The 23,672-nt window shown below is 70.1% G+C and overlaps 4 protein-coding genes across 6 annotated transcripts; 1 reads left to right on the plus strand and 3 right to left on the minus strand.

Moving 5' to 3' along the window:
• Positions 1-208: 208 nt before the first annotated feature.
• On the minus strand, positions 209-6,950 carry KCNJ9 (potassium inwardly rectifying channel subfamily J member 9). Of its 2 annotated transcripts, none has more exons than XM_087772545.1 (3): positions 6,757-6,950; positions 1,558-2,465; positions 209-604 (listed from the first exon to the last, which is right to left on the minus strand). In XM_087772545.1, the coding sequence occupies exons 2-3, from the start codon at positions 2,450-2,452 to the stop codon at positions 285-287; spliced, it is 1,215 nt and encodes a 404-aa protein (XP_087628671.1). In that variant the 5' UTR covers positions 2,453-2,465; positions 6,757-6,950; the 3' UTR covers positions 209-284. The 2 variants fall into 2 exon arrangements, with proteins under 2 accessions (XP_087628671.1, XP_087628670.1); XM_087772544.1 differs by lacking the exon at positions 6,757-6,950 and adding an exon at positions 3,577-3,660.
• Positions 5,133-12,507, plus strand: KCNJ10 (potassium inwardly rectifying channel subfamily J member 10). Its single transcript, XM_087772546.1, has 2 exons — positions 5,133-5,245; positions 10,248-12,507. The coding sequence occupies exon 2, from the start codon at positions 10,248-10,250 to the stop codon at positions 11,388-11,390; it is 1,143 nt and encodes a 380-aa protein (XP_087628672.1). The 5' UTR covers positions 5,133-5,245; the 3' UTR covers positions 11,391-12,507.
• Positions 12,508-12,641: 134 nt separating this feature from the next.
• On the minus strand, positions 12,642-17,949 carry F11R (F11 receptor). Its single transcript, XM_087772547.1, has 8 exons — positions 17,813-17,949; positions 15,606-15,662; positions 15,167-15,280; positions 14,932-15,075; positions 14,518-14,720; positions 14,339-14,441; positions 13,405-13,861; positions 12,642-13,095 (listed from the first exon to the last, which is right to left on the minus strand). The coding sequence occupies exons 1-7, from the start codon at positions 17,895-17,897 to the stop codon at positions 13,644-13,646; spliced, it is 924 nt and encodes a 307-aa protein (XP_087628673.1). The 5' UTR covers positions 17,898-17,949; the 3' UTR covers positions 12,642-13,095; positions 13,405-13,643.
• Positions 17,950-18,728: 779 nt separating this feature from the next.
• On the minus strand, positions 18,729-23,639 carry USF1 (upstream transcription factor 1). Of its 2 annotated transcripts, none has more exons than XM_087772683.1 (11): positions 23,496-23,639; positions 22,324-22,392; positions 22,053-22,102; positions 21,648-21,760; positions 21,332-21,433; positions 21,043-21,235; positions 20,829-20,916; positions 20,518-20,576; positions 19,608-19,702; positions 19,380-19,508; positions 18,729-19,292 (listed from the first exon to the last, which is right to left on the minus strand). In XM_087772683.1, exons 2-11 carry the CDS (start codon positions 22,329-22,331, stop codon positions 19,203-19,205), a joined length of 927 nt encoding a protein of 308 aa, XP_087628809.1. In that variant the 5' UTR covers positions 22,332-22,392; positions 23,496-23,639; the 3' UTR covers positions 18,729-19,202. The 2 variants fall into 2 exon arrangements, with proteins under 2 accessions (XP_087628809.1, XP_087628807.1); XM_087772681.1 differs by having other exon boundaries at positions 21,648-21,766.
• Positions 23,640-23,672: the final 33 nt, after the last annotated feature.

Below are 23,672 nucleotides of genomic sequence, written 5' to 3' on the forward strand. Positions count from 1 at the left end.
CTGTGCCCACCCGCACCCCCTCCCAGGACACCCAGACCACGAGCACCCACGGGGTGCCGGAGATGCTGGAGTGGGGCAGTGTCCCCCGCTTTGCCCCCAAACCTGCCGGGGGGGGGGGCACCCATGGGATTGGCACCCCCCGAGCCCAGGCGCACCCCCCAAATTCGGGACCCCGCGCCCCAAGACCGCCACCATCAGAAGCGGGGATTTAAGGGGGTTTATTAAAAGAAAGCGCGTCGGGGAGCAACGGGGCGCCCAGCACCCCCGCGCCCGCCCGTGGCCCATCACCGCGCCTCGGGGCTGGCCAGGGTGCCGTTGCTCTCCCGGGGGGTGTCGGGGTCCCCCCCGCCCTCCGCCGCCGCCGCCTCCTCCAGCGGCTGGTCCAGGCGGCTGGGGATGGACCAGTAGAGGTGGGCATCGCGGCGGGCGGCCGCCGCCGCCAGCTGCCGGGCGCTGCAGGCCGGGGTGGGCACCGGCACGGTCTGGTGGAAGCCCCCGTAGTCCACCTCGTAGAAGCCCTCCTCCAGGCTGAGCAGCGGGGTGAAGCGGTGGCCCCACAGCACCTCGTCCGCCAGGTACGAGCTCCGAGCCTGGCACGTCATCCCTGCGCCGGGCAGCCGTGGGCAGCCGGTGGGCACCCGTCCCCAGCCCGGGGCCGAGGGGGTGGTGGGGTGCCCCCCCCGGCAGTGGGGAGGTGCGAGGGGCACCCTGACCCCGGCTGGGGCGGCCGTGCTGCACCCGCTGCAGGGGGTCCCCCGATATCTGCAGCACCCAGTGCGTGGAGGACCCCAATCTGGGCAGCACCCAGTGCACGGGGCACCCTGGCCCTGGCTGGGGGGGTCTGCGCCGCACCCCGTGAGTGAGGCACCCTGATATGTGCCGCACCCGCTGCGGGGAGCACCCTGACCCCGGCTGGGGGGGCTGCGCTGCACCCGCTGCAGGGAGCACCCCAATATGTGAAGCATGGAGGAGCCCAATCTGTGCTGCACCTGGTGCACGGAGCACCCCGATATCTGCAGCACCCGGTGCACGGGGTCCCCGGGTCCTGGGGGAGGGGGTCTGTACAACAGCCGGTGCGAGGGGCACCCCAATACCTGCAGCACCCACTGGGGGGGCATCCCAATCCTGGCTGGGGGGGTCCGTGCCGCACCCAGCGCCTGGGACAGCCCGGTGAACAGGGGACAGGCAGGGACCTCAGGGGCTGTCGCTGTCATCGGGGTCCCCTCCCCAAGCTCCTCAGGGGGCCGGGCCAGGCAAGAGGGTTATTCTGGGTGGGGGGACCCACATCCAGGCTGAGCTTGGGGGCGAGGGCGGATTGGGGGTCACCTCCCAGCCAGGACCGGGCAGGAACACACCGTGGGCCACGGGGACGAGGTGTCCCCACGCGGGTGAGATGTCCCCATGGAGGTATCCCTGTGGAGATGAGGTGTCCCCATGAGGTGTCCCCGTGGAGATGAGGTGTCCCCATGGAGGTATTCCCACGGAGGAGATGAGGTGTCCCCACGGAGATGAGGCGTCCCCAAGCGCATCCCACCCCACAGCCGGCATCCCCGTTACCTGTGGCCTCCACCATCCCCTCAAGGATGACGACGATCTCGAAATCGTCCTTCTCCAGCTGGTGCCGCGAGACGTCCCAGAAGGGGCTGCGCTCGTCGATCTCGTGGCTGATGATGAGGGGCGAGACGAGGAAGAGGCGGTCGTCGCCCGTCTCGAAGCCCACGCTCAGGTCGGTCTGGTCCAGGGGGATGAACTCGCCCTCCTGCGTCTGCTTGGACTTGATGAGCTTGGCGCGGATGGAGGCCTCCACGATGTGCGAGTCCCGCAGGTCGCCCACGCGAAACATCAGGCAGAGGCGGTCGTCCCGCAGGGAGACCACGGCGTGGGAGGAGAAGACCAAGGTCTCGGCTCGTTTGTTGGGCTGGGAGATCTTCACGAACATGCAGCCCACCATGAAGGCGTTGACCATGGAGCCCAGGATGGCCTGGAGCAGCAGCAGCACGATGCCCTCGGGACACTTGTCGGTGATGACGCGGTGGCCGTAGCCGATGGTGGTCTCCGTCTCGATGGAGAAGAGGAAGGCGGAGACGAAGCCGTTGAGGTTGTTGACGCAGGGCGTCCAGGCGTGGTCCTCCAGGTGGTCCAGGTCCCCCCGGCAGTAGGCGATGAACCACCAGATGAGGCCGAAGAAGAGCCAGGTGACGGCGTAGGCGAGGATGAAGACGAGGAGGCTGAAGCGCCACTTGAGGTCCACCAGGGTGGTGAAGATGTCGGTGAGGTAGCGGTAGGTCTCCCGCACGTTCCCGTGCTGCACGTTGCACTTGCCGTCCTTCTCCACGTAACGCTGGCGCTTGCGGGTGCCGGCCCCTCGCCGCCGGGGGGGGGCCGGGGGGGCCTTCGCCTCCCCGGGGACCCCCTCGGGGACCCCGCAGAAGGCGGCGTTGTCCTGCGCCATCGCCCCTCAGAGGCTGCGGGGGGGAAGGGGTTAATGGCACCGCTCGCCCCCTCCAAACTGGGGGGACTGGGAGGGGATGGTGGCACCAGCTGGTGCGTGGGGGGGGGCTGCAGGGACGCCTGGGTCCCCCCCGAGTCCCTGGGGGGGGGAAACTGAGGCACGGGAGCGCCCAGGGGTGCTGAGCCCACGCGTGTGCGCTCATCCATGCGCACGCATGTGTACACACATGCACATGCCTGCACACAGATGCTTGCAGATGCACAGATGTGCACGCACACGCGTACACGCACATGCCCATGCCTGCACACACGCGTACACAGATGCTTGCAGATGCACACGCGTGCACACACACGTGCATTCACACAAACACGCGTGCATGCAGCGCCAGGGCACACGCACCTCAGACACACGCGTGAGCAGGTGTGCACACGTGTGCACGAGCCCCCGGGGGACATGCACACACGTTTGCCCCCGGCGGGTGCAGGCCCACACGTGCACCCCGAGGGGCTCCTTGCACGCTCCCATGCCCTGAGATGGAGCGTGCAACATCTGGACCGATGGCGGCACACATGCATGCACACAGAGCCGGGCCCGATGCACACACGCGTGCACACATGAGTGCACGCTTGCGTGCGCACAACACAAGGCCTTGCACACGCAGCTCCTCCTTGCACACGCACACATGCGTGCAGACACTCATGCAGACACCGCTGGGCCCGATGCACACACGCATGCACACATGCGTGCACACTTGCGTGCAGACACCGCAGGGCCTTGCACACGCAGCTCCTCCTTGCACACGCACACACGCGTGCACACGCACACCCTCCGCCTGTGCCCCCACCCCCGGCCTGAGGGGCCCTGCGGCACCCGGCTGTGCCCCCCCCCGCCGTGGGGCACCCCACTCCCACCCGGGTCCGTGGGCACGGCCACCCCAGCCTGGGGGGGGGACGGACACCCCGCGGTCCGTGCGGGGGGGGCCCCTCTGCTCCCCCCGAGCCCCCACCCGCGGAGGGGGGGGATCCCCGGTGCCACCCCCGTGTGCCGCGGCGGGGGGGGGGGGGCGCATGGGGGGGCAGCAGCCGCCCCCCCCCGGGCCGTGCCCCGCCCGGCCCCGCACTCACCGCTCGCCCCGCGGCCGCCGCTCCCGCCGGGCCGCGCAGCCCCGCCGCGCTGCGCGCATGGCGCAGGGGGAGCGCAGCGCCCGGCCGCACCGGATCGCTCCCGCCCGGCCGCTCCCGGTGCCGCTCCCGGTGCCGCCCCCCCCCCCGCCGTTTCCTCGGCCGCGCTCCCGCCGTTGCCCGGCAACGGCTGCACCCCGGGAGCGCGCGGCTAAAAATACCGACCGGCGCCCGCCCCCCGCGGCCCCGCCCGCCCACGGACCCCCGCGCGTGACCCCCGCGCCCCCCACGCGTGACCCCCCCGCCGCGGGCCGCGGAAGGCGGCGGTGCGGGGCACGCGCGTGGGAAAGCAGGCGGGGGGGGGGGCACACGCGTGTGCGGGAGCGCGGGGGGGGGGCGCCGGCCCCGCGGGCTGCGTGCGTGGGACCGTACCGGGGGGACACGCGCGTGACGCGGGGGTGACAGAGGGCACAGCGGGGGGGGGTCTGCACACGCGTGTGGCACCGAGCACGGCGGGGGGGTGCACGCGAGGTCCCGCCCTCCCCGCTGGCCCACAGCCCCCCCTCACTAGCCCAAGGCAACCCATCACTAGCCCGGAGGCCCCGTCCTCACTAGCCCAGAGCTCCCTCTCACTAGCCCAGGGTCCCCCTCACTAGCCCAGCCCGTCCCCCCACTAGCCCAGCCCCCTCCCATCACTAGCCCAGGGCTCTCCATCACTAGCCCAGGCTCCCCCTCACTAACCCAGCCCCCCCCATCACTAGCCCAGGACCACCCTCACTAGCCCAGGCCCCCTCATCACCAGCCAGGACCCCCCAGCCCTGGTCAGGACCCCCATCACTAGCCAGGGCTCTGTGGTCACTAGCCACCCCCCTCGGTGGTCAGGCCCTCCCCCGGGAGCCCCCGCGCAGCCCCGGCCCCCCCGGGCGGACAAAGGCGCTTTGTGCCGCGGCCCCGGGGAACCGGTCCCGGCCCGGGAACAGCGGGGCCTTGTGCGGGCGGCCGCGCCCCGCGCTCGCCCGGGCCCCCGCACCCCCAGGCCCCCGGCTCCGCACCCCGGGACCCCCAAGTGGCAGCACCGGGGCTGGCGCTGCCCCCACGGGGGGCTGGGGGGGGGGTGGCTCCGTGTTTGTGCACACGCGTGACAGCAGCCCCCGCCCCGCTCTGGCGGGTCCCACGCACAAGGATGCTCCGGGGCAGGGGGGGTGCGGAGCGGGGTCCCTGGGGACCCCCCGGCTGGGCGCTGTTGTGGCCGGGGGGGCTCTGCCCGGTGCCGGAGCCCCGGGACCCCGCCCGGACCCTGCCCGGTACCGGAGCCCCGGCACCGCGCCCCGACCCTGCCCGGTGCCGGTGCCGGTGGCTACGGGCGGGGTCCCCTCGCCCCCCCGTGGCCGGTAACGTGACCCGGTGCGGGCCGGCTCGTTTTCCACCCCATTAACCCCCGTCCCGCCCCCGGCGGCTCCTCCCCGCCCCGGGCCCCCTCCCCGGCCCCGCCAATCGGTGCCAGCCGGGCCCGGCGAGGCGGCCCGGGCCGGGGGGGGGGGGGGCAGGCGGGGGGGCCCGGCCCGGCCCGCCGCCGCCGGCCCCGCCGAGCCATAAAGCCCATGGGGAGCCAGCGGCGGCGGGGCTGAGCGAGGCCGGGACCCCGGGCGCCCTGGGGCCCTCCCCGAGCAAGGTAAGGGGGGCCGGGGGGGGCCGGGGGTCCCCGTCCCCTCCGGGGCGCCCCGAGGGCTGCGGGCACCTGCCAGCGCTGCTGGACCGGCGGCGGGAGCCGGCAGCCCCCGGGACCGGGACCCCGTAACCCCACGTCCTCGGAGCCCCTCATCCCTGTGTCCCTATGGAATTACGTCCCTGCGTCCCCCATACCCCACGCCCCCCCGTAGCCCCACGTCCCTGTGTCCCCCGGAGCCCCACATCCTTGTGTCCCCTGCAGCGCTGCATCCCTGTGTCCCCATCTCCCCACATCCCTGTGTCCCATGACCCCACAACCTCACGTCCCCGTGTCCCATGTCCCCGTGGCCCCATATACCCCCACAACCCCATGTCCCTGTCCCCCTGCGTCCCTGCGTCCCCGTCTCCCCGTGTCCCTGTCTCCCCCTCTACCCCACATCCCCCTGTCACTGTATCCCCATGTCCCCATTCTGCACATCCCCAAGTCCCCCTATCCCCCTGCCCTGGTGCCCCATGTCCCCGTGTCCCCAAGTCCCCATGTCCCCGCTCCCCGTGGGTGTCCCCCTTCTCTCCCCAGCGCAGGGGGACCTGGAGGGACGGAGGATGGAGGGGCACAGCAGCCCCCAGCCGTGCCCACCCTGCTCCCCACCGGGCATCTCCAGGGCCACCCGTCCCCGAGATGTCCCCGCAGCCCCCGGGTATGAGGCCTGAGGCCCCGGGGGTGGCCCCTTCCCCACCCCAGGAGGTCACCCCCAAACAGGGAACCCCCAAGCACCTCGCTCTTCCTGGGTCCCCCCCCACTGGTGTAACAATACCGGGTGGTCTCAGCCTGGCGCTGGGGAAGGTTAACCCCCCCGTGGGCTCAGGTCCCTGGGGACGGGGCGTTTCAAGGGCGTTTGGGTGGAGGGGGCTGGAGCGTCCCCGTCCCCCCCCCAGGTCCCCACGGGGGGCAAGTGGGGACCCGCCGGGCTCCGGGTTAGTGGCTGTGGGTTAACTGGGCTGCCCGTGAACCAAGCGGTGGGTTAACCGGGCTGTGGGTTAGTCACACTGGATTAGCCGGGCTGTGCCTTAGCAGGGCCACAGATTAGCCATGCTGGATTAGCTGGGCTGTGGGTTAGTCACGCTGGATTAGCTGGGCTGTGGATTAGCGGGGCCACAGATTAGCTATGCTGGAGTAGCTGGGCTGTGGGTTAGCCACGTTGGATTAGCCACACTGGTAGAGCCGGGCTGTGGGTTACCCTGGCTGTGGGTTACCCGGGGTGCAGGTCATCCCAGCCGCAGGGTAATCTGCCCGTGGATTAACCCAGCTGTGGGCTGACCGGGCTGCAGAGTAACCAGGCTGCGGGTTACCCTGCTGTGGGTTAGCTGGGCTGCAGAGTAACCAGGCTGGGGGTTAGCCGGGCTGTGAGCTACCCAGGCTGGGGGTTAGCTGGGCTGCGGGTTAGCAAGGCGCTGGGTTAGCTGGGCTGGGGGTTAATGGGGTTAATGGGGCCAGTTGGAGGGGACTGCGGTTACCGGTGCTGGTGCTGTGGATGGCTTCTCTGATGGCTACGGAGGGCTGAGCCGCGCCGGCGCCGGCCGTCCCTGGGGAGCGGGGTGGCCGTGGGGACGCCCGCTGCCAGCCCCACTGCTAGCCCCCAGCCACCCTTATCCGCCCCATCGGCGGCACTGGCGCTGCGGGGGTCCCGTGGGAGCCCCATGCCCGCAGACCAGCTGGGCGCGCTGTGGGGGCGGCTCGAAAAAGGGCCAAAACATGCTTTTTTCACCCCAGTCTGCGGCCTCCGCTGATGGCTGATGAGGACTGAGTAACATTGGGGTGAAAAAAATCAAAATCATCATTTTGGGGTCCCCCCGGTGCTGCGGGGGAGGATGGGGTCTCCATCACCCCCGTGGCTGGGGTGGGGAGGGGGCCACGGCTCCTGCCCCCCCCCAGTGTTTCCTGGGTGTGGGCGGCAGCGTGAAGGGCGCAGGGACGTTCCTTCCCCGGGGGCCCCGTCGCCAGCCCCAAATTTGGGCTCAAACTGGTCCAGCCTCAATGAGGGGGTGCAGGGGAGGATGGGGGGGTCCGCAGGACGAGGAGGGGGACCGGGGGACCCAGGCGTCCGGGGCTCGGTGGCCGCCGGCACGGCAGGGTGGGTGGCAGGGGGCCGTGGGGCCCTCCGGGACCCCCGCTGGGGGCCGTGCTGGCGGCGGGGCGCGCAGGGCCCTGCATGCTAACGAAGGGCTTCGTCAAAGCGCCTTTGTGCCCCGCCAGCTCCATTGAGGCCTCTCCTCCGGGGCGCACAATGGCCCCACTGTCCCCGTCCCCGTCCCCGTCCCCCCCCTCCGCCAGCCCCGCGCGGCCGCCCCACACCCCCAGCCCCACGGGACCTGCCCCACACCGCACCCCCCGCTGCCCCAACCTCGCCGTGGGGTTGGGGTCCCCTCTCCCCCATTCCCAGTTGCCACCAGTACTGTGGAGCCCAGTGCCCCAGTTTCGGGATGGGGGGGGATGCCGCTGGCGGGGAGCCCAGCCACCGCTGGCACCACGCAGACATGGGAACGGTGCCCGGGCTGATGGTGCCAGCGGGACACGGCAAGGGGGGACGTGTCCCCATGTCCCCCCAGCCCGCACCGGACCCCCCAGGGAGGGCTGGACCCCTGCATTCACTCCCAGTGCTGAGCATCCCCGGGGGGAAACCGAGGCACGGGGGCAAGGGGGGTTAATGGGTAACCGGCCCGGCCGTGGCGGCAGCAGCTCTGCCCGCGGGCACCGTCCCCGTGCTGGGAACAAGCTCCAGCTTGTCACAACCCGTGTCCAGGCGCAGGAGCCTGGCCGGGGGGCACGGGGGCACGCGGCCCCTGATGGGGGCTTTATGGGATGCAGTGACCCCAAAAATGGGGGTGGGGTGGTCAGAGACCCCAAACAGGGGTGTGAAGACCCCCCAGAAGGGGTTCAGGGGGCCCTGGGGTGTGCAGAGACCCCCTAAACCAGGGTGTGGAGACCGCAAAGAGGGGTGTGGGGGACCCTGGAAGGTGAAAAGACCCCCAAAGAGGGGTGCAGGGCCCCTGCAGGGGTGGGAAACCCCCAAAGAGGGGTGCTTGGGCCCCAAACAGGGTGCAGGGAACCCAAAGAGGAGGGCAAAGGGAGCCCAGAGGAGCAGCAGGACTTTGGGGGGCTGCAGGGACCCCGAGGGGCTGCAGGGACCGCTGTGTCCCCCTGGGGACGTGGCTGGGGATGTGCCGGTGCCTGCCGCTGCCCGGCGTGGGCAGAGTGCTGGGGATGCGGTGGCTCTGGGGACACACAGTGGCTCTGGGGACGTGGTGGCTCTGAGGACGTCGTGGCTCCGGGGATGTGTGGTGCCTCTGGGGACACGCGGTGGCTCTGGGGACACGCAGTGGCTCTGGGGACCCCCAGCAGCTCAGCTGGGATGGGGCAGGTCCGTGTCCCCGGTGCCACCGTCCCCACTGCAGGGCCTTTTGCCAGGACGGGGTGCGGGACAGTGCACAGGGTGAGCTCAGGGACAGCGGGCTCCAAGGAGACCCCCCCATGGTGTCACCTCGTCCCCGGTGTCCCTGGTGTCCCCGGCACGCTGCCCTGCTGCATCCATGGCGGAAACCGCGGCGGGGCCAAACGCTGGCGTGGGCTGAAAGGCCCTTTCTGTGCCGGCGACGGCGGCCGGGGCTGGCAGGGGACGGGGACAGGGACGGGGACGGAAACGTGCCTGGCGCTGCCACCAGCCGTTTGTCCCTGTCACCTCCCATTCATCCTCCTTCCTCTTCCTCCTGCCCAGCCAGGACGGCTGGGTCCCCTCCGCAGGACGAGGGGGGCACGGGGGGAGCTGGCAGGGGACAGAGGGGACAGGGATGCGTTCGTAGAGGGACAGACACACAGACAGACAGGTGGGTGGGTGAGTGCGTAAGTGGATGGAAGGACAAGTGTACGGATGGGCGGACAGACAGGTGAGAGTTCACGTGGATGGAAGGATGGACAGAGGGACAGCTGGACAAACAGACACGTACAGGGATGGACAGACAGGTGCATGGATCCATGCATACAGGGATGGATGGACAGATGGATAAAGGGGCTGATGGATAGACAGATGGACGATTGGCTGGGGAGGAGGGATGGATGGGCAGGTGGATCAAGTCTGGAGGGACAGACGGATGGACAGTGGGTGGACGAGCAGAGGAACGGAGAGATGATGGATGCATGGTGCGACAGAAGGACAGACGGACAGGTGGGTGGGTGAAGGCTGGAGGGACAGGTGGACGAAGGCTGCAGGAGGGGTGGGAGCAACAGCAGCCCCCGTCACTGAGGTGCCACGAGTCTGTCGGGTCTCCACGGCCAGGCCAGGGTCCCCTACGTGCCCCGTGTCCCCGCGCTGCCTAGGGACAGCGTGGGGGGCTCTGGCGTGAGATGAATCCTCCCGGCCTCAGCCCCTGCCTGCCACTGTGGTGGGAGGGAGCGCGGCTGGTGGAGCACTGAGGAGGGGTGAAGGGGGTGTCCCCCCCATAGCTCCCCCCCACCCCCTCCTCCATGCCCCAGCGCACCCCCACATCTGTCCGTGTCCCCTGCATCCTTCCTCTCCATCTACCACCCCCTTGGCTCTGTCCCATCCGCTCAACGAACACCAAACCCCGTCCTCACCCTCCGTCCATCCTCTCTGTCCCTCTGTCCATCCCTCAGCTCCAGCCATTCCTTTGCTCATCCATCCATCCATCCATCCATCCATCCATCCATCCATCCATCCACCCATCCTCTGCCTCCTCTCCATCCAGCCATCATCTCTCTTCTCCATCCATCCTCTCCATCCTTCATCCCTCCTTCCCTCCCTCCCTCCCTCTTCTCCATCCATCTTCCCACCTATCCCTGTTCTACATCCATCCATCCTCTCCATCCCTCTTCTCCACCCACTGACTCAACACCCCCCTCCCTCCCCTACCTGTCGCGCCACTCCCCTCCGGGACCCCCCTCTCCCAGGTGGCACCTCCTCACCCCCCTTCCCCATCTCCGCCTCTTCCAGATGACGTCGGCCACCAAGGTGTACTACAGCCAGACCACGCAGACCGACAGCCGCCCGCTCATCGGCTCAGGGCTGCGCCGGCGGCGGGTGATGACCAAGGATGGCCGCAGCAACGTGCGGATGGAGCACATCGCCGACAAGCGCTTCCTGTACCTCAAGGACCTGTGGACCACCTTCATCGACATGCAGTGGCGGTACAAGCTGGTCCTCTTCTCCGCCACCTTCGCCGGCACCTGGTTCGCCTTCGGCGTCATCTGGTACCTGGTGGCCGTGGTCCACGGGGACCTGCTGGAGTTCGACCCGCCGGCCAACCACACGCCGTGCGTCATGCAGGTGCACACCCTCACCGGTGCCTTCCTCTTCTCCCTGGAGTCCCAGACCACCATTGGCTACGGCTTCCGCTACATCAGCGAGGAGTGTCCCCTCGCCATCGTCCTGCTCATCACCCAGCTGGTCCTCACCACCATCATGGAGATCTTCATCACCGGCACCTTCCTGGCCAAGATCGCCCGGCCCAAGAAACGTGCCGAGACCATCAAGTTCAGCCAAAACGCAGTGGTGGCCCAACACAACGGCAAGACCTGCCTGATGATCCGCGTGGCCAACATGCGCAAGAGCCTCCTCATCGGCTGCCAGGTGACAGGCAAGCTCCTCCAGACCCACCTCACCAAGGAGGGCGAGAGCGTCCGCCTCAACCAGGTCAACGTGGACTTCCAGGTGGACACCTCCTCCGACAGCCCCTTCCTCATCCTGCCCCTCACCTTCTACCATGTGGTGGATGACGCCAGCCCCTTCCGGGACATGGCCCTACGGACGGGCGAAGGCGACTTCGAGCTGGTGGTCATCCTCAGTGGCACCGTGGAGTCCACCAGTGCCACGTGCCAGGTGCGCACCTCCTACCTGCCCGAGGAGATCCTCTGGGGCTACGAGTTCACCCCGGCCATCTCCCTCTCGGCCAGCGGCAAGTACGTGGCCGACTTCAGCCTCTTCGACCAGGTGGTGAAGGTGACGACGCCCTGTTGCCTCCATGAGACCGTCCGGTTTGGGGACCCCGAGAAGGTCAAGCTGGAGGAGTCGCTGCGGGAGGCGGCGGAGCGGGAGCGGGAGGGAGCACCCCTGAGCGTCCGCATCAGCAACGTCTGAGCGCCCACCGGGACGCTGCCGCCGCCGCCGCCGGAGGTGCCACCAGCCCCCAAGGTGCCACCAGCCCTGGAGGTGCCACCAGCTCTTCCCCCCGTCCCGTCCTCCTGGGCCATTTTCCTTGCGGCACCGGGCAGCTCCCCCAGGGACCCCTGTGGGTGCTCACCAGTGGGGCTGTCCCCCCCCACCATCCCAGCCCACCTGGGGACAGGGCTGTCCTTGTCCCCCCCTCACCTAATGCTCTGCTAACACCAGCCAGAGACCCCCGGCCCCGCCGCAGGACACAATCTTGCTGGGAGATGCGGTCCTGGGGTGGAGGGCACGGCCACCTCCAGCCCCCGGGGACAGCCAGGGACACCGCTTCTTGCCAGCCGGGAGCCATCTCGCTGCCCGATCCTGCCCCGCTGAGCTGGGGCTGAGACCCGAGCCGCTCGCTGCACACGTGGGCTGGGGAGCGGGAGGCTCCAACCTGGTGGGACCCCTCCCCTTGCCCATGGGACCCCCGACCCCTGGGAAGGCTCAGGCTGGGGGGTGCGGACCCCCTCCCCAGCCCATCTCCCCCCTTCGCCCTCCCCACGGCCCCCAGCCCCACAGCACCCAAACCACCGGGGGCCACGGGGGCATCCCCATGTCCGGGATCATCACACGCTCAACGGGGGAAACTGAGGCAGGAGACACCCCCAGGCCCCCCTGTCCTCCGCCACCACCCCCAGAGCTGGGTCCTCCTCCCTGCGCTGACCCCCCCGCTCCGGGCTGGGGGGGGGGGGGAGACACCAGGGCATCACCGATAATCGGACACGGCTGCGGCGCCGCGTCCCCCCGGGCCGAGCGTCCCCCGGCCCTGCTCGAGCCCGTCGCTGCTGCTAACGTAGAGCTCTGCTATTAACGCGCGGCCCCGGCTGCCCCTCTCGCTGCACTGAGGCCAGGTGATACATATACATACATACATATATATATATAGTGCGACTAATCTATATGTATATAACGGGGAAGGGAGGTTCGGCCCCGGAAAGACTGGCTCGCTGAAGCCCTGCCGCCGCCGGGGCACCCCGAGGTCTCATCCTCCCTTTGGGGGGAGAAAAGGCGAAGCAGTTACTAAATAAAGGTGATGTTGATGGTAGGGAAGGGCTCTGCTGCCTGCGCCGGGGCAGGGGGGGCTGGGTGTCACCCAGGGTCCCCCTCAGCCCCCAAAAGTGGGCGGGGGGCAGAGCCATCCCCAACCCGTCCCCCCAGGAAAGGGCACCAGGCACTCGGTACAAGGACACAGGTTTATTTCTTTCCAGCAGTGGCCACCTGCAGCCATCACCCACAGGCTCAGTCCAGCCTCCCCTGGTACAGGGGGGCAACTGGGACCAGTGGGTGGCTGGGACTGGGGCCACGGGCGGTGCGCTCCGACCCCCCAGGATGGGGGGATGTGGGGTTACACCAGCCCCCACCCCAGACCCGTCCCCTCCGAGGGCACAGCCGAGAAACCCCCGGGGACGCGGCGTGTCCCCCTGCGCGGGGGCACGGCCAGGACCCGGATCAGAGGGGGACAGGAGACCTCCCCCCCAAAAAACCTCCGACACGACGGCAAAGGCAACAGTGATACTTAAAAAAATAATAGTTAAAATCACGGCGTAGCTACAGTATTTCGGGAACATTTACAAGAGTCGGTGGCACCGGAGGAGCTTCACACCAGGAAGGAGGACGTCTGCTTGAACTCTCCCTGCGGGGACAAGGGGGACGTTAACGATGGCGGGTGACGGGAACCAGGTGGGACGAGGGCTGTGGGTGGGGAGCACCTGGCTGGTTTGCCACTGTCCCCAGGCAGAGCCGGTCACGGTCCCTGAGGAGCCCGGCTTGCTCCAAGCAGGACAGGGACAAGGGATGGCACCTGCAAGCCCAGGGGGGCACCGGGGACCCGCTCACCGCCTTTGGGTGCCCCCGGGGAAGGCGCCCGGCTTCGCGCACCCCGCCGGGAGGCGACGCAGCTGCGTGGCACTGTCACCACCCACCCGTCCCAGCCCGTACTCACTTCACTGCGGTGCGAGGGCTGGCTGTAAATCACCTTCTTGCTGGCGGTGCTGCAGAAAGCAAGGGTGTTAGGAGACGTCGCACTGCCCAGAGTCCCCCTCACATCCCCACCCTAAGCCCCCGGTGACACCCGAGGCGCCCTCCCAGCCCACGGGTAGGGGCTGGGGGAGGAAGAGACCACCCATCCCCGCTGGCAGAGGAAGAGGAGGCAGCCGGCAGGGAGGCAGCGGCGTTACGGCTTCACTTACTCTTTTCTCTCTGAAATGAAAGAAACAGAACGGGGGTTTTAGGGGGGGGACAGGGGGGACACCGGGGCGAGCGGGTCCTGGGGCGGCCGGTGTGGTACTCACTGCTGAAGAAGCCCCGGCTGTAGGCAAACCAGATGCCGAAGCCCACGAGCGCCAGCACCATCAGCAGCACCACGACCGCGGCCACGATGCCACCCACGTTGACTTCACCTGGATAGAGAGGGACCGGGACGTTAGAGGGCAGCTGGATCCTGGCACAGAAACCCTCAGCTCGGCACCCACGGGATCCCGCAGAAATCCCCGTGTGAGAGAAGCCGGAGGGGGCCCCCGGTCCAAACCCAGCGCCAAGAGGGGCCGGCATCAAAGCCGGATCTGGTTCAGAGGTGGATCGGGCTGCCCAGCCAAGTTTTACACATCCCCAAGGGCAGCTTTCCCCCTGTCCCCCTGCACAGCATCACGCCAAGGGCTTGTTTCAGCCCGGGCTGTTGGAAACCATACAGCAGGGTCATTAACATCACAGCTAATTAACGTCTTTGAACCTGCAAGGGCGAAGGGGTGACGGCATCGCCCCGCACCGGCATCCCCCAAAACGTGACCTGTGCCGGACGCAGCCTGGGCAGAGCCTGGAAAAGCCCCACGCCGGGCAGAGGGGGACACGCGGCACTGGCCTCTGCTGCCGTTCCTTACTGGCTTCCATGTGGATAACGTCCGATTTCTGGGGGGAGCCCACGTTGTTCATCGCCTCGCAGTAGTAGTCGCCGGTGTCGAAGCCACTCAGGGGCTCGAAGATCTGGATGGGAGTGGAGAGGTGAGAGCAGGGCAGGGGAAGGCTGGGGGTCCCCGGGTTTGGAGCACCCCGCACTCACCAGCTCCCCCGTGGCAGGGTCCAGGGTGTAGGAGGAGTTTCTGAAGGTCAGGCTGGTTTTGGGGTCGGGGGGCATCAGCATGCCGTTCTTGTACCAGCGGAAGGTAGGGGGCGGCGAGCCGTCTGTCTCGGTGCATCGCAGCACGGCCTTGCTGCCGATGGTGGCCGAGGTGGGGACATGGGCCACCGGCTTGGAGGGGGGCACTGCGAGAGAGCGTGGCGTTGGGGCTGGCTCGGCACGGCTGACGCCGGGGAGGGACGGGGTGCTCGAAGGGCATTGGACGGTGGTGCCGGCATCCTTCCCCACGCGAGGGTGGGGACAAGGATGAGCTCAGCCAAGGGACAAGAAGCGGGTCCTGGGACAGCAAAGCCACGCAAGGGACGAGCAGGGAGGGGGGCTCGGGGGCGGCCGCACCTTGGACGATGAGGTTCACCTCCGACTTGGCGATCTGGCTGCTGTCCCCCACCACCTCGCAGATGTACTTCCCCGTGTCCTCCCGCGTCACCATGCTGAAGTGGATGGTGGTGGGCGAGAACCGGACCCGGTTCTTGTATGGCTCTGCCCAGAGAGAGGAGACGGGGCTGGAACCGGCTCCGACAGACGGACAGACCGGTGGGATGCCCCGAGCCGGGGGTCCCTGGGGACGTACCTGTCAGCTCTCCCCCGTAGTAGAAGAGGACCAGCGAGGAGCCCTTCTGGAACTTCCACTCGATGCGGGGGTTGTTCCAGCCAGACCGATACGCCGAGCAGGGGATGTCGGCGGCTGCCAGGGGAGAACAACGCTGCAAGCGCGTGCCACCACACCAGAGCAGCACCGTGCTCGCGTCCCGTGGTGGGCGGCAATCCAAGCCAGGAGCCCCCGAACCCTTCCCGGTCCAGCCCTGCACAGGAAATCCACCCTCGGCCCCGGGCGCCGCATCCCCTGGGGGTCCAGGGACCTCGGCGCGAAACCCAGGGACCCCGGGGTGAACCCCATTTGCAGCACTGGAGGTGCCGGGGGATGTTGCTCAGCTGTGCCCCCCAGGGATAACGGGGTGGGGGGGACCGCCGGTGGGCTGGGGGTGCTGGGGCTGGAGCCGGGCACTCACGCTTGTTTTCAGGCACTTCTTTGGTCTCGGAGGTGACCTGGGCTCCCACCAGGGACACTGCAGGGGGGAAAAGACACGGCTGAGAAGTGCAGGGGGGCCCCAGCGATGGGATATGGGGAGCAGGGGAGGCTGCAGCTGGGTCAGGGAGGTCACCGGGAGCCCCGAGGCAGCGGTGATGGTCCCCAGGGCAGGGGTGACGGCATGTTGTGCCGCGCTGCCCAGCGTGTCACAGCCCCAGGAGCCGGAAAATCCCGTCCTGCCGGCTCTGGGCGCTGCCCGCATTGTCACGTCGCCTCCCGCCCTGCCCGGTTTCTGCCTGGTTTCGCAGGAAACTGGCCGGGGCGTTTCGCAACTCCCTGCCCTATGTGCACACACACACAGACACCCCCGCGTCCCCACACACGTGCGCACACGCCTCGTCACAGCCCGCACACGCGTGTCTCCTGCCCTTCCCCACAGCCAGGCCACAGCAGTGGCAGCACGGGCTGGTGCTGTAGGTCTGGAGAGCTGGTCCTGGCTGCTGGCCACGTCCCCTGTCCTTGAGGCCGCTCGGAGCCGGCGTCTCCCAGCACAGCCACCCCGGCTCCCGGTTTTGGGCCTGGGGAAGGCGGTGATGCCAGCTGGGGAGTCACGCCACAGGGGAAGGTGATTGGGAACGGGCATGGCCTCATCCCCAACCCACCTGCACCTTCGCATCCTGAACCGCCGCCAAGCGAAACCCAGGCAGCTGGTGGCAGAAATTGGCGATTTGGGGGGGGAAGGGGGGGGGGAAACGGGGCATCCGGTGTCGCCAGGCATGGAGTGCTTCCCAACACGGCGCCTGGCACCGCTCCCAAGAGCCAGCATGGTGGCATGGTGCTGGCTGGGAATGCCACCGGACCCCCATCGTGGCTGCGTCTTGAACCGTCCCACGGCTCAGGGAGGAGGGGAAAAGGGTTTGGGGTTTGTTTGGGTGGATTTGGGGCAGAAACAGCAAAAAGGTGACACCCCGCAGGCCCCAAGGGATCACCACGGGGGCACGTGGGGGAGCCGGAGCAGGACGGGTCCCCGGGGTGGGCGTCCCGGCCAGGACACAGGCGCTGCCGGCTCCGGGTCCGAATCAGCTGGGATCGGGTTAATCCCAGCCTGGTCCGGGATTGTTCCAGCACAATGGAGGGGACGTCACTGCAGGGACAGGAAGGCCACCGCCGGCCCAGCCCGCTCCCCGGTGACAAACCCTGTAACTTTGGCCTTTGGAAGCACCAGCGGTGCGGCAGCGGCTACTGATTAACCCGGGGTGCGGGGGCACGTCTCGACGCCTGCCGCGGTGGGAGCGGGACGGGGACGCTCCCGTCACCGCCGGCGGGGACTCGGCCGGAGCCCGCGGCACGAGGAAAGCCGTCCGCCCTCGGCCGGGATGTTTTGTCACAGCAGGTTTCCGGCCCCGGGAAGCGCGGCCAGATCCGCTGCCGGCCCCGCCGAGCCCCCCGCCGCCCTCAGCCCCCCAGATTACCGGGTGTCGGTGAGAAGGTGACGATGGGCTCGGCGGGAGCGGAGCAGCCGGGACGGGGTCAGCGGCACCGGCACAGCCCTCGCCCCGGTGTCCGGCCGGGAGCGGGGCTCAGCCGGGCGCCACGGGCACCCGTGGGGGGTCCCGGGGCCGGTGGCCCCTCCCGGCGGGGCGACCCGGCTGGCGAAGGTCTTGTGCACCCACAAACCCAACCATCGACCGCAAATAACGGGGCGGCAGCGGCGGGAGGTCCCGCGGGAGGCGGGCGGGCACCGCCGCGTTATTAATAGCCCCTTATCGCGGTCTGTGGCGGCACCGGGGCTCCCCCGTAGCCTCCCCCCACCCCGGTACACCGGGCTCCCGTGAGCGGGGACGGTGGACGGCACCGGGGGACCCGGCGCCCGGTACCGGGCCCCCTCCCGGGCAACCCACCGCCGTCCCCGGGCCCCGGCCGGCAACACCGCGACAGCCCGGTACCGGCACCGGCACCGCCCGGGCCACCAGATCACCGACCGCTACCGGCGCCGCCCCGGGGCACCCCCCGCCCCCTCTCCGGTACCGGCACTGCCCCGGCACCCCCCGAGCGACCGCTGCCACCCGGTACCGGCCCCCTCCGGGCGACCCCCCGCCCCCCCCGCTCCCGGCGGCGCCCCGGGCACCGGCCGCCCCATTGTCCGGGAACCTCGCGGCCGCCCCCCGGCCCCTCCCGGGCACTCACCGGCCGCCGCACCGAGCAGCAGCAGCAGCAGCAGCAGCAGCAGGGGCCGGGGCCCGGGTCCGCCCCGCCGCGCCGCTCCCGCCATGGCCGCCGCCGCCCTGCGCGCCCCGTTCTGCACCAGGTGCGGCCCGGCCCGGCCCGGCCCCGCCCCGCCCCGCCCACCGGGGCCGGGCCAACCCGGCTACGCCCCTCCGCCAGGTGCTGCGGAGCCCCGCCCCTTCCCCGGCCCCATTGGCCGCGCCGCCTGTCTCCTCAAGGCGGGGGCGCGCCCCGCTCCAGTGACTGGCTGGCTCGGTCCCGCAGCGTCGGCTTGATTGGCTGAGGCGAAGGGGCCGCGCGCGCGACAGGTGTGGAGAGGGCGAGGCCCACCGGCCAATCAGAGAGAGCGCTTTAACTTCTGACCAATGGGAGCGCTTTGCGTCCCTCGTGGCGGCCCTCAGGCGGGGACCCGGGCGTTGCCATAGCGACGGGGCCTGCGGCCTCCTCGGGCCCCGGAGGGCTCCCAGCGCCTCCCAGTGCGTCCCCAACACCTCCCAGTACCCTCCCAGCACCTCTCAGTGTGCCCCCAACACCTTCCAGTGCCTCCCAGTATCCTCCCAGTGTGCCTTCAGCACCTTCTGGTGCCCTCCCAGTACCTTTAGTGCCCCCAGTGTTCTCCCACTGTTCCCAGTATGTTCCAGTACCCTCCCAGTGTACACCCCATACTCCCAGCGCTCCCCTCTGCTCCTCCCAGTCCTCCCACAGAGCCATCGTGGCACAGCGATGTCACGCGCTGACGTCACAGCACGGTGACATCATGGCAAGGTGACATGGCAGGGACAGAGTCCCATCATGGGGGGGGGGACATCCCTGGGTGCCCCCACGGCCATGCCCGAGGGGCCCCGCGGGTGCTGAGAGGAGGGGAATAACCCGTAGGACCTGGAAAAACAAATCACTATTTTTATTTATTTTTGCTTTTTAAATTCAGAGTTTTAAAAAAAAGTCTGGCCCCGCCGGGCCGGGCCAGCCGCAGCGGGCAGGGAGGGGGGGCGGCGGCAGCCCGGGACCCCCCGGCCCCTGCGGCCCCCGGAGGGGACGGCTCCCCGGGGAGGGGGCTCCCCACGGGGCCGGGGGCCGCGGCGGTGCGGGGGGGGGGCGGCGGGGCCGGCGCCCGCCTGGCCGAGAGCGTGTGCACGAAGCGCTGGGGACGGGGACGTGAGGGGGGGGGGGAACGACGCGGAGCGCCCCGGGGAGACGGCGAGGGGGGCAGGGGGTCAGGGAGGGGGGGGACACAAACCAAACGGGAGGGTCCTCATGTCACGCCGGGGAGGTGCTCGCTGCCGGGGGGGGGTCAGGCGCAAGGCGGGGGCGACCCCCGGCCCCCTGCCAGTCCCCGTCCCCGCCATCCCCGTCAGTGGCTGTCGTTCTTGATGACGATCTCCACGCCGTGCTGGCGGAGCTGCGCCCGCAGGATCAGGTTCTTGTTCTTCAGATCCTCCACCTGGCAGCGGGGAAGAGGACGACGACGCGGTGAGGGCGAGCGGACCCCCCGCCTCCGCGCCCCGGCGGGACCCCCCGGCCACCTCACCTGCTGCCGCAAGACCTCGTTGTCCATCTGGAGCTGGTCGAGGCCCTGCAGCTCCTCGGAGAGGCGGTGGTTGCTCTGCCGCAGCTCCTGGATGTAGTCGCAGGCTTTGGAGAGGATCCCGCCCTTGCTCTGGGTGAGGGGACGGGGGGTGAGCGGGGGGCTCCGGCACGCCACCGAGCCTCGCCCTTGCCCCGCAGCCCCCCGGGGAGATGGCGGGGGGTCCCCTACCTGCCCCGACTTGGTGTTCTCCATGGAGCAGTCGGGGATGATCTTGGAGAGCTGCACAATCCAGTTGTTGATCTTGTCCCTGCGCCGGCGCTCCACTGCGAGGGAGGAGAGGGGGGGGGCGTCAGCACCGTCCCAAAACCCCTGACGGGCACCGAGCCTCGCGCCGTGGTCCCCAGACCCCCCGTGCGACCCTCGGAGGGGTGTCCTCCCCCTCAAGCTGGGGCTGGGGGTCACTAAACCTAACTGCACTGAGCCCGGCGCCCCCGGGAGGGGGGTGGGAGCGGCGGGCAGGGCCGGATCCTGCCCAGCTCCCTGGGCACCCAGCGCCCTGGGCGGCTGGGAAAGCGGAGGTGAAGCACCCAAACGGCCCGAGTTCTGCCCGTGCCAGACCCAGGCCCCTCAGGGTGCGAGCAGGGCGGGCGCCCTGCCTGCTCCTGGGGCTGCGAGGACAGCAGAATCGATTTTAGGGTCAAACCAGCCCAACGCCCGGGTTTCGGCGGTTTTGCGAAGCTGTTTTTGAAGCCAAAGGAAGGAGGATCCTGGCTGGCGCCTCCACCCGTCCGGGCTGCGCCGGGCACTCGCCCCCGCCGCCGTCTGCTCCTGGCTGGGGGCCGGGCAGGGCCGGGGGCCGCCTGGGTGCCTTACCTGGGCGTGCTCGGGCTTCCCAAGGTTTGAGCTTAATCTTCCGAGCTCTGGCTTCCCCTGCTGCTGCTAATTACAGCTCTCCCAAAAAAGGTTTTACCCTTAACTGACAAGAGCTTTGTGATATGTCCTTAGAGCCTTTCCATCTAGGAGGTGGGAACAGACAGTGTTAACCCAGGGACAGCTCCCCTCCCCACGCTGCTGCACGCCACAGTCCCCACCGCCCCTCGCCGATGGCAGGATGACCCCCCCACCCTGCCGCCGCTACCTTCGTTGTGCTGCGCCCGGCGCTTCTCGTCCCGGGTGGCCCGCGGTGCCTCCGACTTCCTGGGGGGAGAGCGGCAGCGTTGGTCCCTGCGATGCCGGAGGGGACCCGGCCACATCCCAGCCTCCCCATGCCGGCACAGGGGACGCCTCGCTCCTGGCGTGGATGGGGGAGACCCAGCCCGCTCCCAAAAGCGCCGGACCACCGGAGTGTCCCCCTCGCCTTTGCTTGTGCCGGTCTCTGCATCGGCACGGCTGAGGGTGGCTGCGACACCCCCGTGCCCGGGGGGAGCCGGGGAGGGGTCCGGTACTCACGGGGAGTAGGGGTGGGCGCGGGGGGTGATGGTCCTCTGCGCTCCGCCCTGCAGCACCTCCTGGGGCGACATCATCACGAAGAACTGCCCTGAACGGCCCAAAATGAAAGAGGGGATCAGGCAGGGAGCACCCCGAAACGCCCCACGGAGGGGACCACGATCGCCTGGGGGGTCCCGAAGGACAGGGACATGAGACCCCCCTGCGCCGGCCGTACCCGTGGGGGTGGGCTGCCCCAGGAGGGCCTCTGAGTTCTGCGTGGTGACGACAGCGGTGGCCGTGGTCCCCGCGCCGGCAGAGGTGCTGGTGTCGGCCACGGCCGTGGTGGGGAAATAGGTGTAGTGAGTCTCGGTGGCCGTGGCCTCTGTCTCCACCGCATCCTCGCTGGTGAAGGCGCCCTGGATGACAGCCTGGAACAGAGGGACGACAGCGGGTGCCACGGTGGGACGGGGCGCTGAGGCCGGCCTCACTCCCACGCAGTACCAGCAGCTGACACTGGCACCCACCTGTGTCATGGACTGGGCGGCGGGATAGCCGCTGATGGCACTGGTGCCCTCCGTCTGTCCGTCCAGCTGTCCGTCGGCCACTTGGATCACCCTGTACATCACCTGCCGGGAGAGCCGCGGCGGTGGGGGTGGGCGGCGAGGCGGCGGCTCAGCCTGCCCGTGGCCAACCCTGGCATCCAGACCTGCCCGGCGCAGGATCAGGCCACGGCGCTCCCCTCCCAGCTGCGACCAAGCCAGCGGGCACTCCGGAAGGGCCAAACCCCGCTCCAACCCCAAACGCCCCCCCAGAGGGGACCCGGCCCGAGGGTCTGCGTACCTGCGTCCCGCCGTTCTCTGTGCGAAAGACATACTTGATGTTGGGGTCGGGGAAGGTGGCCGCGGACTGGATGCTGGCAATGGCAACGCTGGTGGGATCCTCACCTGTGGCCACTGCACCTTAAGGCAAGAAGGGGGGAGGGAAAGAAAGCCCATGACGGGGAAGGGGCCGGGGCTCCCGTGGCACAGAGGGGAGCTCAGAGCCGTCCCCTCTCTCCCAGGGGCAAAGACGGGGTCTGGCATTAGCCCAGCATGTGCCTCTAGCCACACGGTGCCTGATGCTGGGGCTAAACTGGGCACGGCTGGGGCTAAATTGGGCATGGCTGGGGTGTGGGGCCTCCTCGCGCAGCCCCCAGGGCATCCTGGGCCCCAAGACCCCTGCAGCTGCAGTGGGGTCCCCGCTCACCTTCCTGGATTTGCACTGTTCCCTCTTCCGTCTCGGCTGCTTTCTGCTGCCTGCAAGGGCAAGGCGAGGTGGGTGAGGCTGCAGACCCCCACCATCCCGCAGCCGGGACCGCCCGCACGTCACCCACTCCCCTCGAGGGCCCCAGCCCGGTGTCGGCCTGGCCAGCCTTGTCACCGGCCCCCGGTACCCACAGGAAACTCGTGTGCCAGAGCAGACCCTGGCGCGGCCGCCGTCCCCCCACCCGGTGCCGGCAGGGGGTCCCAGCACTCACCCCTTCATCGCTCTGCTCCGTCAGGCATCAGCGGGGCAGTCACAGATGAGCCTCCCGGCCTTCACAGCCCTGCGGGGAGCACAGGCGGTGGCTCAGGGACGGGCCCCAGCCTTCCTCCTCCTCCTCCTCCTCCCCAGCTCTGCGCCGGAGCGGGCCCGACGCCAGCCCCAGGAGGGGCACCTCCCAGGCAGTGGCAGGTCCCCGCTGTCACCAGCAGCCGGGAACAGCGGCAGGGCCCCAGGACGGGAGCGAAGCCGCTGCGGTGACACCACAGCTGGGTCCCAGCTGTGCTGGCAGCACAGCCAGACACTGGCCACCACGGCCCTGCGCCGGCCACCGCGGCCCTGCGCCGGCCGGGGCCTCAGGCGCCCTTTACGGGTGTCCCCTGTTTTGCTTTTGCATCCCAGGGGACGCAGCTGTCCCCAAAGCCACCGGCTCCCCGGGGTTTCGGAGCAGCGGGTGACGGTTGGGGGCTGGCTCGTGCCGGAGACCCCCGGTGACCCCGGGACGGCCGTGCCGCGGTGACGCCGCTCCCTCCGCTTCTTTGTCACCGAGCCGGGGGGCCGCCGCGGGGGGGGGGGGGGGGGGGGGGGGGGGGCACCCACCCCGGGCCCTGCTCGGCGGCACCGCGGCCCCCGCCGCGGCGAGGCCGCCCCGGGGGGACTTAGCCCCGTGTCGCCCCCCACCGCGGCCCCGGTCCCCCCGCCCCAGCGGGTCCGCCCCTCCCCGGCCCCGGGCCACCCCGGCCGGGCAGGGAAACAGGGGCGTCAGGGTCGGGGGGGCGGCGGGGGGACCCCCGGTGAGGGGGCGACGGGGCCGGGGCGGCGGCGGAGGGGTGACAGGGACGGGGGGCGGCGGTGACAGGGCCGGGGGGGGCCGGCCGCGGCCCGGAGGGAGGTGACAGGCCCAGGGGGGCCGCGCCCGAGGGGAGGGCGGCGGGGGGCGACGGATCCCGGGGCCCGGGGAAGGGGAGGGGGGGACCCGCGCCCCGCCGGGGCCGGCGGCGGATGGGCCCAGGGGCCGCGGCTGGGCCCGCACCACCGGCGGCCGCGGCCGAGCCCGGCCCCGCGTCCCGCAGGCCGGGGAAGGCGGAGGGGTGGCGACGCGGGGCGGCCCGGCCCGGCCCCGCCGCGACCCCCGGCCCGGCCCGGCCCCGCCGCCCCCGCCGTTACCTCGCCGCGCCGGGCCGCCCTGCGCGCGCTCGGCCCCTTGTCTCGCCATGGAAGCCCGCACATGCGCACGGCGCCGCCGCGCCGCCATAACGGGTGCGGGCGGAAGCGAGTCCCGCATCCGCCGCCTGCCTCCCCCCCCCGCCCCGTCCGCCGCCGCCATCTTGGGCAGGGGCGCCG

This window comes from Nipponia nippon, unplaced genomic scaffold, assembly GCF_047370975.1.
Source record: "Nipponia nippon isolate SJK-2023a ecotype South Korea unplaced genomic scaffold, ASM4737097v1 scaffold_36, whole genome shotgun sequence".
Classification (NCBI taxonomy): domain Eukaryota; kingdom Metazoa; phylum Chordata; class Aves; order Pelecaniformes; family Threskiornithidae; genus Nipponia; species Nipponia nippon.